This window comes from Plectropomus leopardus, chromosome 5, assembly GCF_026936395.1.
Source record: "Plectropomus leopardus strain MGB_pleo_1.0 chromosome 5, ASM2693639v1, whole genome shotgun sequence".
Taxonomy (NCBI): domain Eukaryota; kingdom Metazoa; phylum Chordata; class Actinopteri; order Perciformes; family Serranidae; genus Plectropomus; species Plectropomus leopardus.
The window spans coordinates 22527354-22547306 of NC_142180.1; the positions used below are offsets into that span (position 1 = coordinate 22527354).

At 40.5% G+C, this 19953-nt stretch overlaps 1 protein-coding gene across 1 annotated transcript in view; it reads right to left on the reverse strand.

The window, feature by feature from the left end:
- Positions 1-19953, reverse strand: part of insrb (insulin receptor b) — a 112608-nt gene that overhangs the window by 69594 nt on the left and 23061 nt on the right. Inside the window, exon 3 of the mRNA XM_088077750.1 lies at positions 11640-12188. Within this exon, the coding sequence (XP_087933876.1) occupies positions 11640-12188 (549 nt within the window). The remainder of the gene's footprint in view (positions 1-11639; positions 12189-19953) is intronic.

Consider the following 19953-nt stretch of genomic DNA (forward strand, 5'->3'; position numbering starts at 1 on the left):
ACAAAAAAATCATTGTCAATCCAGGTCTCAGACGCCTTTCACAGGTATTGTGAGTGCCTGATTCGTTCAGAAAACAGAATCTTGGCAAGAAATTCCTGCAAAATGCAAGAAATTAGCAGATTAAGAGAATCATTTTAAAAAAATATGAAAAACTGTTGAGAAAACTATATGTTTATCGTTGTTATAATTGTATATAATTAAAGTGAGGTTAGAGAATTATTTTATGTTCCTTGTTTTTGTGTTGGCTAATTTTCAGGGTATTTTCTTGTACTTCTTACTAATTTTTACGAGTTGCTCAGTTCTGTCTTCCTGTTTTGGAATGAAATCTACCCAGATTTCTCACTTTTGAATGGGTTAATAATTCAATGACTTTCCCAAAACTTTCAATGATTTTTACTTATTACATAACTTTTCAAGACCTGGCAAACATGGTTGTGAAATTCCATTAGTTTTCCAGGTTTTCAATAACCCTGGGAACCCTGGTGTATTCTTACAAAATGCAAAAGCAAAAAAGGTATTAAGAGATGAGGAATGACTCTCTCCGTCTTGACACTAAAAAACTACAGTGCGGCAACAGTAGCCACAAATCTTGTTTCAGCATGTTGGTATCCTCAAAAGCACCCGTCCTCTCTGCACTATAGGCTGCTTGCATCTCTACCAACAGCCAATCCCCTGTTAGAATAGTGGGCAGCAGTGTCAGCGTGCTCCACTTAGCCTTGTGTGTACGTTTGTGCTCCACTTGGCCCTGTGTGCAAGTGTGTATCTGTTGTGTATGTGTCTATCTGAATGTGTACTGTTGCAATTGTGCTCTTTATGCGTGTGTGTGTGTGTGTGTGTGTGTGTGTGTGTGTGTGTGTGTGTAGAGCAGGATGTGGGAGTGCCCGTCCATTGATGAGCTGGAGGAGAGAGGAGAGAGAGTTTTCCAGATCCCCCGGGGCGCTCGGCTAGCACTGCCTGCCTGCTACTGCACTCGCTGCACGAATGGAGCGGTTGGAGGGAAATACACGCGCACAAACACACACTCGTGCACATACATAACTGATGCCAGCTTATCAAAGTTAATTTGGATTTGTTAACAAGGATGCAAGCTGCCAGGAAGGAAAACACAAGAGCACGATTACTAACTCTCCCTCTCCATCTGTCTGTTTCCATCCTTCCTTCCCTCCTCTCTTCCCCTCTCTTTCAGTTTTTGTCTCTTCCTCTCACTCCTTGTCCCTTATAAGATATTCATGGTAATTCAAACACCAGCGTGTGTGTGTGCGTGTGTGTGTGTGGATGTCAGGGAAGCCACCACGGAAAAGCTTTAACTATCACAAATGGACAGCATCAAAGAGGAGCTTGTCTGTGTCTATAGCAATAAATGAGAGAGCGATGAGAACAAATGCACACAGCTCTCTCTTCTGTGTGTAAGAGTGTATCACTATCAGAATCACATCACTTGTAACTCACTTTACTCGGGACCTGGAACAGGGAAGGAAATTGGAAACAATTCATATACTATCATTCAAGCGGTTGCCTACTACTCTTTTGTGTTTGAATGAACAGAAGGATGACAAAAGCTTCACATTTTTGACTTTGGGAGAGAAAAAACTGACTAACGTGCTGCAGTTTTGAATCACAAATCATGACAATATATCATGTTGAATAAATCAGCAGAGGCAGATGGCTACCCGCCATAAAGTCTTGGTTGTGCTTGTGGTTTCTGCCTGTCAGGAGGAAATTTTTTTCTTGCCCCGGTCACACAACAGAGGAAAATAATAAGTGCGTGCTCCTGATGGGAATTCTTTTGAATTGTTGGGTCGTGGTAAATTAAAAAAGTGTGGTCCAGACCTGATCTCTAAGTGTCCTGAGATAACTTCTGCTAGAAATTGGTGCTACACAGTACTGTGTAAAAGTCTGAGGCCACCTTAAACTTTGTTATTTTAGCAAGGTTAGAATGATCATGCATATTTATTTCTCAGAAGTCTCTACTAAAATACAAATAGATCATACAGGAAATATGTATACAGTATTAAAAATGCAAATATTTAAGAGTAAAACAATCTAAACGGGCTACAGTTACAAGTATTTAATGTGACCTCCCTTTTCACTTATGCATGTCTTGAACTCCTTTGAGCAAGAAATTTGAGATTTACGATACAAATTTTTTGGTGTGTTTAAACCAAGTTGAGTTCAAGACGTCCAAAAGCTCGATATTGATTGTTTGAGCTACCTTTTGTTATGGTTGTACAATTCCACATTTCACAATAAATATTGACTTCAGTCTGAGGAAGACAGTTTGTTCTTTCTTGGTGTTTTATTGCATTGTACATGTTCTCTGTATTCTTTGTTGGTATCTTAATAAAGAGACTGACAAATAAATATACACATATCCACATTACAACGTTGCTAAAACAACAAATTTATGGTGGCCTAAGACTTCTGCACAGTACTGTCCATAAACAAAACTGATTTGACTTGGCTATTATCAGGGCAAATAACTGTTAATAATTGTGATCATAAAAGCTAGAAAATCATTTTGGCTGTATTAATAAAGCTCCAACCAAACTCTCATATGAGCTTATGTGCGTGTGAGCTTATGTGACTCCCCTCAGGTCTGTTCACTACTTTGTTTTCCTCTTACTGTGTACAAGTTAGTTAACAAGTTCCTATTTCCAGGCAGCCAAGATAATTCCAGTGAGAGAGAAGACAGCGAAGGATAGTGTTTCTAGCTCGTGTCGCCTCTCACTGGAAAAGCATCTGTGTCAAAGTTCAAGTGGCCTCAGGGCTCCTGAATGCGATTATTTGCTCGCCTTTTTACGTCAATTTTTAGACACGGTCTGACAAGTGTGCAAATATGCCCTTAACGGTTTAGTGAATGTATTTTAATCTTGTCATTCATGGTATACGCGATGCAACTGTTGATGACCAGAGGGAAAGCGATTTAGAGTGACTGTGTCTGTGTGATCCAGACAGGTGATGGGCATACAGGGAAAAACAACAAGCCTTCTCCTCCAGATCGAGGCTCGTGAGTTGAGATCAGTGACGCAAACACATGTTTAAGTTTTTGCATCAAGCAGCAAATTTAATGAAGCATTTAAATGTGCAGAATGCCAATTCTAACGCTCGTAACGGTTGAATGCACATGTGGACATTTATCATTTACATTATGTACACCTTATTTATACTATGATTATTATTTTGAAAGGCCAGCACTATCTGCTATCTTAAGGTCACAGTTAGAAATTGCGTTTTCAGCCTAGAAAAGTTAAAAAAATATGGTTGAATTTTGAAACGAAATGAAAAGACTGACAATAAAAACTAAATACAACGTTTGTTTTTTCTCTTTATATTTCTCAGAAAAAAAGTATAGTTTTGGTATCATATACTAAAGACCTTAATACAATGAAGTTATAGAAATCTGGTACTTTTTTTTTTTTTTTTTTACATCTTAAGTCATGTAAAACTAGTAACGTGTCATTAGTGCCATAACTTTTTCATACGGCGCATACTGCTAACATGAACAAAGATCTTTGGACTCACACAAACATGCAGAAATCATGTAGTGTTTCTTCACTATCGAGACACGTGGCCGCTCCTTCCAGAAAGCGAAACGCTCCTCCACTATCAGGCAGTCTGTCCCTTTGTGCTCCCTGTGTCACTGAGCACTAAATGGCTAATTAAGAACAGCAGCTTGAGGAAAACTCTTTCCTTACGTTTCATTAGAAACAACTGCAGAAAATGAACCAAAGAAAGGCAGAGGAGAAGAGATGGAGAGAGGAGTGAGTGTGGAAGCAGCCTGAACGGAGACTCTTTTACACGCCAATTAAGAGGCCGGGCTGGCTGAGTGTTTTTGTTTGGTTGTGGGTGCAGGCCAACAGCACGCTCCATTGAGCGCCTCCATCCTTAATACTGTCATTTTCTCTCTCTCTTAGCCTCTTCTAGCTTGGCCACTTGCCACTCTGGCAAAAGTGAGAGTGTGTGCGTGTGTGTGGTTTTTGAGTGTGTGTCTGTGTGTGTACCTGGGAGCCACACTTGAAACTTGACTTGTTTGTTTTGCTCTGTTTATTTTGCTTTGCCCAACCCCTTCTCTTCCCCTCCTGGCCTCCTCATCTGGCCCTCATCTCATCCACACCAACTGTCCACTTGATAGCATGAGAAACAAAACTCTTGATGGAAATGTCATTGGTGACAAAATTTCCATTACCAAAGCAGCCATGAATACCATCCGAGTATTGAGTTATGATTAAAATCATAGCGATACATATCATATCATAGCGTTTGAGGGCAACATATATAGACTTTAAAGGAACAGTTCAGCATTTAAAAAATGAGTTGCTTACTCTGTTGTTCTGAGTCAGAAGATCAATATCATTCACATGTCTGCTAGGAACCATTTATCTTAGTTTAGCATAAACAATCAGAAAAAAAACATATTATAATCTGTACAAAAAACAAATTGTGGTCATGGGGTTATGCACAGGACTTTTTCATAGCCAATACCAGTGAGTCCCTGCAGTCTTTACAGTCTTTAAAATACAAAATTTCCTCTTTGAAAGAATTTGCTCCAATTCTGAGCACATGTCCTGGTACTTTTATGTAAATCTGTTGCTGGGACACAGCTATAAAACAAATAAATTAACCTAAACACAACATGAACAAAAATACCGACTTGATTGGGCACACTAACACTGCTCAAGCGACCAATAGCTCTCTTCACGTACATGTGGGCATTGTTTAAGGCAGACAAAAAACCCTGTCATTACATACGGCGTCTTCAGCATGTTTTCTAACTGCTTAGTCGTGCTGGTGTTTTTAGATCAAACAGTTGTAAGGACTCATTAAGAGGAAGTGTCCAGTGGGGAGCTCCCCGAGAACCACAGACCTTCAATAGGAACACTGAAATGATGAACTGGAAGCCAACCAGCTGTTGGTATAGCAGCACCACTTTTGCTTAAAAAAGTCAAACTCTATATGTATTTCCATTGTCATAAATATGCCTGGTCCTTTTGTTTGCGTTTTTTCCATATTTATTATTTCTATTTATTTTGTTAAGAGCCTTGTTTGTGTTGTCAGTTTAAGCATGTGATGGGTTTTTAAAACTGGCAGTTGCCAACGCTGCACTGGCTATGTTTGACCACGTATGACATCTGGACCAATTACCGTACATGTACTTGTGCTGGGAGCGTACCTACTCTGAAATAGGAGCTAAAAAAAAACTCCCATAAAACAGCGTTCTAAGAACTTCGATTGTTCTTGCGGTGTGGTCTCGAGAACTATGAAGAAGTCCCTCTGGTCTGAAACGCCTATAGGATACTGACTGTCACATGTTTTTTACCGTTCACAGAGTGCAGCTGTAGCTCCATGGATATAAAGTTGCAGCTCTTGAGAATTACATAAAGTACAATACAACATAATGTGTTGTTTTTAATTCTCCTTACACTCTCTTAAACTTGCCCAACCCATCCTGTGCGCTCTGCTTTTACAAAAGCTTGAAGTTAGCTGACATTTAAACATCCATATAACAAAATTAAATTCCCATTCCCAGTAGAAGGGCCTGTTCAAAGCTGGGCAGTCCGACCCGTGTTCAACTCTGGTCTGGAGGAGGGTCACAAAGCCATGCCGAATGACGCACATTGACCCATTTAGATCGACCGCCGGTGTAGGTTTAACCTGTGTGACTGTGACGGTCTCAAAGTTGTATGTGTAATGGAGAGAGGGTATTCTCCCACCGTGGCTTTTGTCACTGGGAAGTGAAGCTGTGACTCTGTACGCTGGTGTGCGTTTTTGTGCCTGAAAACAATCGCAGCAAACAACAAAGCACGTAGGCGCAGGCGTAGTGAACTTTGACCCGAAAAGCTTTCTCTGCTCCTGCTTGTGTGAGTGTGTTTTTGTGTGAGTTGTGTAAGCGCAGTGCTGGCTTGTGTCTACGAGGCTGAACACAGTGTGCCAGGCCTCAGCAACAGACAGAGCCTTATCTAAACAGGAGATCGACTGTTTGCTCCCATTCCCTCTTTCTCTCATCTGTGGATATTACCCTTACTTCCTTTCTATCTGTACTTTTCTCTCTCTTTACCTCTCATTTGTTAATCCAGTCCTCGCTCTTGTGTGCTTGCTTTCCGACTAGCAATCTGCCTTTGTATGCGTCTACCATCCATCTGGCCCTCCTCTGTAAATAGAGCCTTGTCTCCTCTGGAACTTTCTTTTTATTTATTTGCATTTAACCAACTCTCTTTGGCAATGTATTTTATTTTAACACCATTTACTAAGGTGCTTCCGATAAAACAAACCTCGATCCTAATGTTAAAAGGCCATTTATTGTAAGTAAATGTTTTTTTGTTTTTTTTTTCAGTTTGATAAGAGGTGAACTTCTTTCATCTGAAAACAAACATTCAAGAAAGAGCTGAAGACAGAAAGCAACTGGTTTTCATTGTATTAGCCAAACTAGTCCGACACAAGCCAACATTTTTAATACTGAAGTTAGCACTAGGGTTGTCACAATAACCGCAATATTACATTAGAACGCAACTGCCACTACCTCTATGTTCTTGTTTTTTCTTTTATTTATAAGAGCGCCAGTTATTTACACTCTGCTACCAATGCCAGCAGCTTGATGAAGCTCAAAGCATCTATTCTGCCCTGAGTGCTGCATGTTTGCCATTGTTGTCTAATTGCAGAGAATTAACAAAAATTAGACTTTGGGTAAAATGCTGCAGTTTTCTCACTGTCGCTTTTTACCCAGCTATCCAATCACAGAGGGAGAGGGGCAGGACAAATACCACTAAAGGCCGTGACACACCAAGCCGACTGTCCGCCGACCGCCCACGTTAGGCTGACAGCAAGCGTCTGTGGCCCTTTTTGCTATAGTTTGTCCCGCTACATTGGCCCTCGCCGACCCTTGTCGGCTTTTTTCCCGCCGATTCAGCATGTTGAATTGGCAGCAGTGACTGTGGAACCTGTCATTAAATGAAATCACTCCTGATTGGCCGTTCAGCTCAGCGCACGCCCAGAGAAACAGAAGAAACTAGCGTCATGGGGGTCTTCTGGCATCCCATTTTGAATGACTATTACAGATGACCGTTGTCTGCTGGTATGGAAGGGTATTTCATCTCCCGCAGGCTCAGAACATGTGCAACTTTCTGGTTGAGACACAGCGGCGTGACAGCGGGTGACAGAGCAGAGGGCTTTCATCGCCGCCAGCTCTCTGATATTGGCTTGGTGTGCCTCAAGACCAACCGTCACATCTCTGAACAACAGCAGTGACGGGGGGGGGGGGGGATTGATACTGAACCCATATAGTTCAGTGCCTCTGTTCCTTCTCGCTAACATGCTTTTGTATCCACAGATATTATCTTTCATAGCAAACAGACATGACCAAAACATCTCAGCTGAAAAAAAAAAGCTGTGTCCCTTATTTCGCCTAATTGCCTCTCTATGTTCTGCATATAACAATTTAATTGTTAAACTGTGTCATCCTTGCCATTTAAAAAGCTACAATATATGCATAATAATAGTCAATCAAAAAAGTTTATTTACATAGCACTCATTTTAGGATAAATGAGGAAAATTAGCAAAAACACAAAAAAATGGGGTAATACCACATATCATGCCGCCGAGCCTCTTTTAATCACAGAGACAGCCCTAGTTGGCAGAACCTTTTTTTGTCATTTTACTCTTCCTAAATGCATTATATGCATATGTGTGTGTATGTGCAGAGGTTGTATCCACATGCCTACACATCCAGTCTGTCTCATTTAAATCGGGTGCCAGCGATCCATGAACCCAACTGATCTCAGATCTGACAAGCTTCCCTTTCTCTTCATTTTCCTGCCATCTGGTATTTCAACACCAGCAGCAAAGATTTTTTTTTTATAGTTGTGATCCTTGACAGAGAAATAATTATTTTCACTCTCTGTTTTCCTAAGGGATATCCGTGCACAGGGTCAGCTGCAGAATGGCACGTGTGGAAGTGGTAGGAATTCACAGCTCACAGACATTTCAACTGAATCAGTCCACAGAAAACAACTTAAGATTTAAGGACTCCACTGTAATAAAGGTTTGATGCCGTGAAAAAGAGGCCCCTTTGTCATATGCTGAGAATTTCTGATGCCCTTCTCTACGGCACAACACGTCCTTGATCAAAATGCACTCTACTGTTGTCCAAAGGAAAACAAGCAACCACCAACATTCAATCAAGCAACGAAGCCACAGTGACTGCAGACAGCTTGTAAAAGCTAAGAAAATTGCAGCCTGAGTGCATTTGACAAAGCGTACTACTGGACTGACCTCCACAGCTGAACAGCTACCTGCACAACGTCGTTAATATTAGGGAGGCACATACACACGAAATACATGTGTGCGACACAGAGAAAATCGCACTGGGCAATGAACGTCAGATCTCATACACTCTCCAGGCTGTTTGGATTGCCAACAAGTTACTTAAGGGCCGTGCACATTTAAACATGACATGTCTTGGTTCTCTCTCTCTCTCTCTCACACACACACACACACACACACACACACACACACACACACACACACACACACACACACACACACACACACACACAGTGGTTTTCCTGCTTGTAAGGAGCATGTGTAAGATCAGAGGAATGCAGGCTCTCCCTTGGCTCTTACCTAAGGCAACTGGAACCCTGTAAAAACACAACAAAAACAACCCCACAGTTTCCCCTCACACATAAACTTTAATGCTCCATCTAATGTTCCTCCGCCCTGCACCCGCATCTTTGGTGCACACATGTGTGTATGTGTGCATCCAAGTTCGACCAACTGTGAGTTTTCATTCACAGAAGCTCTAATTAAAGATCCGAGAGTTTCCTAACACTACCACCCAGCACGTGTTTCACTGTATATCACTTCACAAGCACCCAAGCGAAACAACACAGCTCTCTTTCTTGATGTTCACATTTCACATCTTCTTATCTCATGTGGGACTGAAACACGCCTGCGTAACAATAACTTGCATGAAAAAAACTTACTGCAAATATAATTGTTCCTACTGTTTAGTTAAAATTGCTGTCACGCTAATTATATTTGTCTAGTATTCACAGCACTGATTTAAGAAAAGCATTAGTTTGGCTGCTAGGCTAAAAACATGCGGAACTGTGGCTCTCACCACCAGTGGGGACATGCACGTAAGCACACATATATCAAACACACACAGAAACTCACAAGCATTTACAGTAAGTGTAAACATTTCAGCCCTATGTGTAGCCTAAGTGCATGCGCACACACACACACACGCACGCATGCACACACACACACACACACACACTCTCAAACTCCCCCTGCTGCGGGGGCAGACAGCCATTGCATCATGTTCTAGAAATGGCTCCTGCTTTGACACACAGCTCTTGACTAAACTGGAGTTTGTCACGTGACACAGAGCACAGCGTCATACCTGCTCCCCTGGCCTATCCGAAGCAACGGAGACATGAACGCACATGTACAACAGGTTATTTGATGTACTGTACACCCACTGCTGTTTATAAGCCGACATTCTTTTTTAATGGTCGGGGAGTTTGTCTTTGAAATCCAGGGCTCGTAGTTATCACATTTTTCAGATTTAAACTTATGAACGCTCAACATGAGAAAAGTTCTTGAAGTAGCATTTAGTACCAGGCAGTGGATATGTATGAAAATAGGGGGCAAAAAGGAAAAGTGGTACTATATCAAATGTTAAAATCAAATGCCAGTATTAGGCAGAAATAACCGAAACTTCTGAATTGTATATTGTTTCAGTAAATTTACAATTTATTATGAGCAACCAGATGTGTGGTCATCTCTGTCTCTTTACTGCAATCATATAAGATCTACTTTTAACCAACTTAAGAGACCTTTGGGGCTCTCTTAAAATTAGGAGTATTTTTTAAGAAGTTTTGATACAAATCTTCAGGAGAAATCAGGAGAAAGAAGAGAAAGTTTTTCAACACTTGGAGCCCTGGAAGTGTCATTGCTTCTCATCTATACTGCTAAAAATTGCTGTTTTGACCTCACCATTGAAACAAATTGAAAGCCGGTCACCTTGTCTAAGCCAAAAGGCAATGTGTGTGTGTATGTGTGTGCGCAGAGACAGAAACTGAGACACAAAGAGAGCTATGTCCTGTATTACTTTCCCGACAGTGAGACCTGGCAGAAAATCGAGGAGCCAACATTATATGCGGGCTGCAACAGTCGATGTTAAAAGTATAAACATGGCCGAGGTCGTTATGCTTTGAACGCTTTCTGTCAGACACAGAGACAGAAGAGAAAAAACAACACAAGCTATAATCGCCTTCAAAAAATAATAAGCATCCTCTCTGTGTGTCTTACAATAGAAGCCATTCTCTGTGTTTATGGTAGAAGAGGAAAGACTGACTGACTGACTGGCCGACACACTGGCAGCTGGCTGCAGCACCAAGCAAAGCCACAGCTTGTTTCTACCGAAAGGAGAGAAAATCTGTACAATTTCTAACAAACAAGTGTACTATACTGTTTATTCCTGTCCATCAACTCTCTTCGCTCAAACCCTCGTTCTTGCATTGCATTTTTTTCCCCATAATGCCTACCTTTGAGCTTACACTACCCTGACTCAACAATGCAGTTGAGTCATTTCACACATCAAGCAGATCCCGAGCCTGTAATTACACATCACTTGCCCACAATGCTCCAGTCAATGAATGCTAATCACAGGAAGTCTGCGACCCCTGGCTTCTGATATTAGGAGCAACCCTTCGCATCATGAAAATCATTACATAAACCATTTGGAATGAAAACATCAGTCGTCTCAATTGATTTCTGGGAGGAAAAAAAAATCTCCAGTGCATTTTCTCATTATGTGTCTCAATGGACCACTTTACAATGAACAGCGTGATGGATTCTGGAAAGGTGCTATCGTATCATGTCTGCACACAATGGCCAGTCAATATGGAGATTTTCTTCTGCTCCAAACACACATGTGCAGGGTTTATTTTTATATGAGGAGTATCAGGATTGCTTTAAACACCTGACACATAGTGACCCCTCAGGATAATTTGACAACTGCTGGGGAGTCAGTTAGTTAGCTGTGGGCTACAACTTGAACCCCGTGTTTTACCCTTGATTAATTTACAATTTGACAAGTTAGAACCAAGCCAAATTAGCAATTAGCAGTTCCTGTTTGCGAGGATGTACAGTAATCTATGAAAGCACTACTCTGATACTGAAGAAAACTTGCTTCTAAGGCAAGTTCTGGCGTCTTCATCTATGACTTCTAAGCAGATTGATGGACGGTTATTTAGGATGGACTTCAGGGATAATGAGATCCTCACTGAGTCACATTGACAGGGTCTGCACACCTTTTCACTGATGAATTTTCAAAACTTTTCCATAAGTTTTCCGTAATATTTAATCTCATTTACATGAATTTGACATGTGATTTAAAATGGGTGACCTATAAAACGATATGGCCCTTAAGTATTTAAGACCCACTTCCCAGGCATTTGTGGCCATTTAAAGGACTGGAAAACAGTTTTTCACATATCATAACTCTTCCAGAAATGTCATGACCGTGGGAACACTACACCCAATCTACAAATATAGAAGCGTATTAGAAAAAAAAAAAAAAAAAAAACAATTAGATGTCCACTGTTAAAAGCATATTAACACACATAAACACTTACTTCTCTGGCAGTGGTTCTGTGACCAGCATCGCCCCCTGAAGTGTCCGTTGATGGTGTTCTGCGGGCAGATGGTCTGACCTTGGGCCGTGCCGGGACATACATCTCCACACTCTCTGTCGTTCTTATTGGCAACGATGAAGTTGTCCTCCACCGAGTCCAGGATCTTGGACCAGTCAAGGGTGGCCAGGTAGCACAGGTCTGGATTCTTCTCGATCCTCACGGCGCCCCGCGTGATATTCATGAGGCTGTGCAGACCCACCTCCTTCAGCTGCAGCATCTCGTAAATCACAAGAGCATAGTTGAAGAAGAGGTTGTTTCCGCGGATCACCGTCAGGTTGGGGAAGAGATCGCCGAGGGCCTCAAGGCCGTAGACCCTGAACAGCAGCACATAGTCAGTCACCACTCGTAGCTTTGGGTAGCTGAGACCTCGGAAGTCCTCAGCCTTGGTCTTAAACATGAGCAAAATCTTCAGGTGGCCCTCGATGATGGTGCAGTTCTCCAACGACTGGAGGTTGGTCACATTGTTCCGGATGTCCTTGCTCTGGCAGACTGGAAGGACAAAGAGGGAGGGAGATGTGAGAAAAAAATAATGAGCCACTCATAAAACATGAGTTCTTAAATATATTTTATCCAAGAATTTTGTTTATGTTTACTATAGTTAAGTTGAGCTTTGCCCTGCCTCTCATTAATTCATTACAGCACGGAGCTGCCCAGTAAAAACACAGATCTGCTAATACGCTTTTATGACAGACACCTTGTTCCAGAGCACATCAGCAAATGTGTATTTACACTCAGCTGTCCGGTTATTAGGAACACCTCGCTAAAAGTAATGCAATTTAATACAACAGACCTGAAATAAATTCTGCCTTCTGGAAGATCGTAACTTTCAATTTTTGTTAAAACTTTTACCCTGCATTCATAACTTGTCAAAATAATGAAAAAAAATGCTCCTGGGAAACAACTCGGAAAGTCTGCAAAATTGTTGATACACAAGTTGCTGTGTTGATGTCATAGTATTTGCAGAAACATAACGGATGAAAGTAATATTCAGTTCATGGTAACTGGTACTTTTTATTAATTTACATATTGCATATCGACTTTTTGCTTACATGTAATTTCCTTATGTGGTAATAGGTTTAGTATTTTTTGGGGGGGGCTTGGCGCAACAACAAGCCTGGGACAAAATAATTTTATAATATAAAGCGTCGACCTCTTATCAACATTTTGTTTAAATGCTGTGAGTAATAAAATTCAACAATATATCTTCGTATCTTCCATGTTGCTTTCCCATTATGACTTAAAGCTCATGAATACACCCAACACGGAAGAACGACATCCAAACTCAGGAAATCATGTGAATGCAGTATAAATTCAATGATATGCTGAGTTAGCTAGCAGCTAATTTGCATCTGTCGTCCCTGGGCAGGTGAACAAAAAAAAAAGACACTAAACAGCAAGTATCCTCAACTACCTATAACAGGACAATACATAAAATAAAACAACAATTTTTTTAGTAAATAAAATGTTAGTAAATTGTCTGGAATGTCAAAATTAGCAGCAAATCCACAGAAATGAGAAGATGGTGTCAGAGTGTGTTCTGTTCTTGAAAACTGCCTTCATGATTAACCGACCATAATGGCAGAAATAAGTGGTTATTTTACTATCACTTGACTTGCTATTTATTGACTCGTTGTTTCAGCATACTTAATTGACGAGAGCACATCACAGCATGAATGGAGAGACACGTCATTCCCTACAGTGGCTTGCAGTAACAGGCCAAACAGGCAAAAAAAAAGAGTCCTCATTGATTCACAACAGTATCAAAACAAGCAGATATGAACATCAACGGATCCTTCTTTTTCCCATTTAAGCCATGAAACCACCAGTGATCTGCATTAAGTAGAGCAGAGCCATTCATGAAACAGCCTTGCTAAAGTCCCCTTTACAATCTGACTGGCCGCAAGTGCTCTTTTCCTCCCTCTCTCTCACTCTCTCGCTCTCTCTCACACACACACACACACACACAGTCTCTCCTCTCATTGGCTCCAGCATTATTTCTCCAGAGAGGAAATTACTGTATGGCACTGTCTGATCTGAATGAAGTGGACATGAAGGGGTTAACAGAAATGAAGCCTGGAAGCAAAATGCTTATCCATGCTCATTCATACTCTTTAGCTGCTGCACACTGGCACACACACAAGCCCACATTTGGACCGGCGAATGCATGCACACACTTACTCACACACACATCAGAGGAGAGGAGAATTCATTAGGGGACAGTTACTTACAGAGATGTACAGAGAGAAAAGACACGCTGCTGCGGCTCGCTACAAACGAGAAGACGCACATTTCTAACATATTCCTCACGAGTTAAAGGAAGAAGGAGGGAAGAATAATAATATGAGAGATTGTTTCTATTGTTACCATTATATGAGCCAGCTCAACAATTTTAATTTTATCTGTCACAAAATAATATTTTAGTTCCCAAGAAGAAGAGCGACAACACTGCCGACACATGATCTGGTGTCAAAGCTGTGCAACCCTTAAAAACATCAAGAATGGTCATACACGTCAGGTGGGATGTTTCTCTGGTAGATCATCCCAAAAATATGAACAGGCTTGTCCATCAACACCTAGTCAAAGCGCGTGCCAGCTCATTTGCTGTTTAAAATGGAAGAGATATGATTTACTGCTTGATGCGGCAACGCAACGATTGATGTTTGAACACGGTGTTAAAATTAGAGGTACATTTGCATAAATGCACACATAAATTCTGCGGTGTTGACACACCCATTTACTCTCAGTTAACATACCCATTAAGCACACTGGTACTGTCAAGACATATTTTTTCACATGACTTAACCATGCACGTACCGAATCAACCACACAAGCAGCCGTAACAGCCAAAAACAGATGGTTATGGACAATAACCAACATGTGCAAAGATTGGATTTATATGCAGTTTGTTAATGAAATGTTTCCACTACGAGACACAAACACGAGACTACTTCTCGCAGTCATATATTGGATTAAGATTGCTGAAAAAGAAGGCTGAATAAGATGCAAATAAAAGCAACAAAAACTGTCCAAATAAGCAGGAAATTCATATTCAGCTTTAAATACATTTTGTTAATCAAATGTGAATATCTGTAATCAGTATGTGTTCAATACGTGAAAACAAAAATACTGAAAAGGGGCCTGAGCTTGTGCACGTAGTGTAAAATGGCCTCTAATCACAAAAACGATCTAATAGTCTCCATGTAGTCTGCTGCTTTCAAATCAATACTACAGACACACACCTGCTAATCACACTCTATCTGTAAGTGTCTTCCATGCATTTTAATGGTGTGAACCCCATCTGTTCACCACCTTTTGATATTCTCCCCATTTACTACGCACAACCCCCACTACCACTTTACACACACACAAACACAAAAATCAATCACACTACAACATGCATCTTAAAAAAGAAAAAAGTATATTGCTGTTGACTGCTTGGTTTTATTGAACTGTTATTGACCGTCATCATTTCCCAGGTGTAAGCTACCTATTAACTTCCCATTCTGTTAATGGTTAGCGAGACAAACGTCAACAGTCCAGGTACAAACTCTGACCAGCAGCACATCAATGGAACGGTTTAAGCGACTTCTTGTAATGGACAGGAGCCAATAAAGCCTGTAATCACTACACTGCCAAATAAAACCATGTTGTTTACTACGACACCAACATTATAGGGATGAGTTATTCAGGCATGGAATATGTCAGAGTGGAAAAAGTCAAACTAAGATATCGAATCCCTGAACATATTTTGTTAATTAACAGCATTAACCCTTTGAAACCTGAGCAATTGTAGGGGAAAAAAAATCCTGAAAATGATCATCAAAAAACGAAAAATAAATCCAAAACAAACAAGAAAATGACCTGAAAAATAATAATGACTCTATGACATCATTTTAAATAAATACTTATGACAATTCTAAATATATTCATAGTCATAGTAAACTTAAATTTTTCTCAAGGGGAAGCTTATGTGTTTATACAAGTTGAATTTGAATATAGTTTCCTGGATATTTTTCCCAACCTTTTTTTAAAATAATTTTCCAAATCTACTAAATCTTGCAATTTGCGGGACATTTCTTGCTAAGTTGCTGATTGCCTTCTGTCATTCAAATGCAAATATCCATAATCAATATTACATCAGTTCTTTTTTTCCCCATGTTTCTAAATGAAATAAAAACCAATTTGCTCAGGTTCAAAGCTTTAAATACTAAAAGGTGTGTGAACACAACACAAGCAAAGTGATGTTAATCCAGGTTTCAAAGGGTTAAAGGAAAATGTCTATATCAAGAAAAGAAAATGAATCTGAAATATTTATTTAAAGCATTACAGTGTTTCACATTAATAGTAAGAGTACACATAAATTATTTCTTGAGGTATTTTCGTCAATGTGTCTGAGAACCTCAAATAAATAACTCAAGATAAAATTCCTTTATGTATCATAAAACCTGAGGAGAAACATACATGTGATAACAAGACTGGATGTCAAAATCTTGTTATTTGCTTTTGTAGGACGACTAACAAAAGAGTAACATAGGCAGGTATGTTGATAACAGTTATCGTATTTGACATAGTGACAAAACGTTGCCGATAAAAGGAATTGTGCTGGTGTGCTATTAAACAGTAGCTGTCAACTTTACTCCTCTATACACATGCGCAGCCGTGCTGTTGATTATTCAGTTTTAAACTGGTCCTCCAGTCGCTGACCAGACATCCAAATATATTCGTATTTGTCCGGGCGACCCACCAGTAACTTGAGGACAGTACTGAGACCAAAACCAGAGAAAGGTCAGGAAAGGTCACAACATCACCACAACTCAATAATTAAAGGCAACAGTTGTCCATAGCAACATGTTAGCAGCAGTGCACCCAAACTTCACTGGAAAGACACTCGTTGACATTTTTAAAACGAAATAAAAGTGCATCAGAGTGTATCAAAGTATTTCCAAAGACAATGAAATGATCTCACATCAGATATAGGTGATTCCAGATTTAACTTGACACAAATCCACCAAATTAACTGTTTTATCCCCATTTCTAAAACAACGCAGCAGAGCTTCAGCTCAGATGGAGCCACCAATTTTCTGAAAGTTTAGACTATATGACTATAGATATATGATATATATATGCCTGCACGATTAAGTGTTTATTTGCCAACTATTTAATTAATCGCAAACTAATTTGTAAATGGATGAGTAAATTTTGGGTTTAAAAAAAAAAGAAAAAAAAGTACATTTTTCTGATTCGAGCTTCTTAAATGTGAATATTTTCTGTTTTTTCCTTCCTCTGTGACAGTAAACTAAACATCTTTGGACTGTGGAAAAAATAAGACATTTGAGGACATCATCTTGGGATTCGGGAAACAACAACATTTTTCACCATTTTATAGAGCCAATAACTAATTGGTTAATAGACAAAATAATTGACAGATTTATGCAATTAATGCAATTGTTGCAGCCCTAGATTAAAGTCATGTAAATGCATTGAGTTGCAAGTTGAAACAACATTGGACAAAACAAAAAGCGATATTCTACAAAAAATATGTGAAAAGCAGTTTTCTGACGTTTTATAGACCAAACAACTAATCCATTAATCCAGCAAATAATTAAAAGATTAATCAACCATGAAAATAGTCATTGGTTGCAGCATTGAAAAAAGACAAAATAAATTAGAAATAAAATATGCATCTAAAATCAAATAAAGCACTTCCCACTTTTCGTTACCCTGACAGTACATTTTTAGCACTGAGAAAAATCAACACTTTCATTTAACTGTAACAAATAGGCCAAAACAGCAACAGGTGGGCACTGTAAGGTCATTACAGATCCTCCATCACCATGCACTGAAATTATTTGGATCATTTCAAAAACAAATAAAAAAAAACCCCACTAGTTTGAATTTAAAAAAAAAACATTTGAGTATTCAAATGTGTCGACATTAATGCAGACGTGGCCAAAGCCGGCTCAACTTTGCACACTTCTGCCTGCAGCCAGCCGTGCCAAAAACAACTCATAAAATAAGACAATAAATCCATTTCAGCTGTTATGCATCTCATCAGATAAGGCAGTCTGAAACAACAACAGCTACTCGTTCACACTAGCTAGCCACTTTGCCCCGGCCGCACCCTCTTTATTAGACACATTCTGTATCAGAAACCAAAACACAAAAACACACTTCTTCCCGCACTATGTGGCAGTTGGTGTTATTCCCAGTGATAACAGCAACCTTACACCTCTCTGCCCCTCCTGCCTTATCTCCTGGACACATCAAACAGGCCTACAGGCCACCCACTCGCTGTCAGCCTGCAGCACTAACCGGATACCTATTGTGCAACACGACAACATAACAAACTACATTACGCAACAGCAACAGGGCCAGGGTGCAGCTCACCTCTGCCCACAATGATCTTCAAGAAAACAGAGAGGACACAAACATGACCTTTACACATGAATGTATTTTTCATATTGCAGGTAAGAAAAGTTACTGGGAATGAGGTCTTTCTCTTCAGACAGCGTGCTGACAGGCTAGCGCATATGTCACGTCTCCTGTTGGAGAAGCTTTATTGACACAAAGAAATGTTAGTGGGCCATGAGGGGAAGCAGTACACGGTGCCGCTGGGAGCTCCCTCCGCAAAATGGAGTCTTGTTTTCGACTGACAGGAAAGAGAGAGAGGGGCAGGAGTGATGGGGGGGGGTAGAGGCGTGGGTCATCAGGGGGGAGATGGAGAAGAGGGGAGGAGGAGGGAGAGTAAAGGAGTGGAGGAAGGGTTGTTATGCAGTCAGGGGTTGGCTGCGAGAGCCACTGTGTCTTTAAAATAATGAGCCATCTCCTCCCTCTCTCCTCCCAGGTTTAGGAGCAGGGGGACAGGAGAGGCAAAGAGCGCGAATAGGGAGTCAGAGGGAAAAGGGTCGTGGGCAAAAAAGGAGGGTGGAAAAAGGGGTGAGGGGGGTTGGGGAAATTATAGGAGGGGAGTGAGCGGGGTGAAAGTGTAACCTGAGCCCAGGCAGGAACGCAGGGTGACGTAAGGGACCTACAGGACGGTTGGTGATCACATGCATGAATGGAGGGCCGCTATGGACCACTGTTACATGACGAGCTACATGCACACACAGCCTCACAGGGGGGAGAGAGAAGGGGGGGGGGGGCCGCTACCTAAAGGCCATTAACACAACAAAAAGCAATGTTCACCTAAAATATAAACAGAGTTCCTACAGCTTAGGGCAAATTAAATTTAATCATTTAAGACTTTTTTATGCCACTTAAAATAAAACTTAAGACCAATTTTACAATAACAAAGATTGAATAAAAAACATTTTACGTTACTGTAACATAAAACATTACATTTTTGGTCCAGTAAAAAAGTTAGATCTGGGAAACAGCTAGCATTTATTACTGAGTTTTTATTACAGATTTTGTGTTTTTTACTCTGTATGTGGGAATCCCTGCTTTAATTCCCATTATGACAAGTTTAAGAAGTGGGATTCAGTTAATTATTTTTTTTTAAAAAAAGGATGTTTCTAAGTATTTTGAGATTTTACAATGCAACCTCAGAAAAAAAGCCATTCATAAAATCCGTCTTCCCACTTCTGAGCACTTTTGAAAGAATGATTCGATATTCAATAACAATTAAGGCTTTAATTTTAGATTTATGAATTCAATGCCCTAAGACTTTTTAAGGATCCGTGGAGACCCTGAAACACTCAACAAAATGAACTTACGACTGGATGTATAAGCGGAGAACATGAGACGAAAAACTGGCCACCTGCTGCACAATTTTTCATTTTTTTTGTCATCTAAAGACAGAAAACTGTCAAACAAAATGCCTTGAACTGCTGTTTTAATTTACATTTTGACTTCCATAAACACAGCTTCTTATAAAAACAACCTGGTAGACACTGCGTAGGTGGGGGGGTTTGGTGGACAATGACCGTGACCCCTCTAAAGCCCACCCTCCCACTGAGGACCACCCATAAGCAGACAGCTTGGTGCTCTCACTGGCTGTACAGGAGCTCTTAATTACAATCAGCCGCTAATGAGCCCGCGGGGCAGCGGAGGGGGGCTAGGTCTGTATCGGAGCGGAGAATGGAATAACAGAGCACAGACTGGAACGTACTGTACCATACTGTGGATCTCTATAGGAGAGAAATGTGGGCCATCCACCCGCCTTCCCTGTCTGTTTGACACTTAATTTGGCAGCAGGAATGAGAAGAGGAGGAGGAAGTAGGGAGGTATAGCGGGGTGTCAGACAAACAGAAAC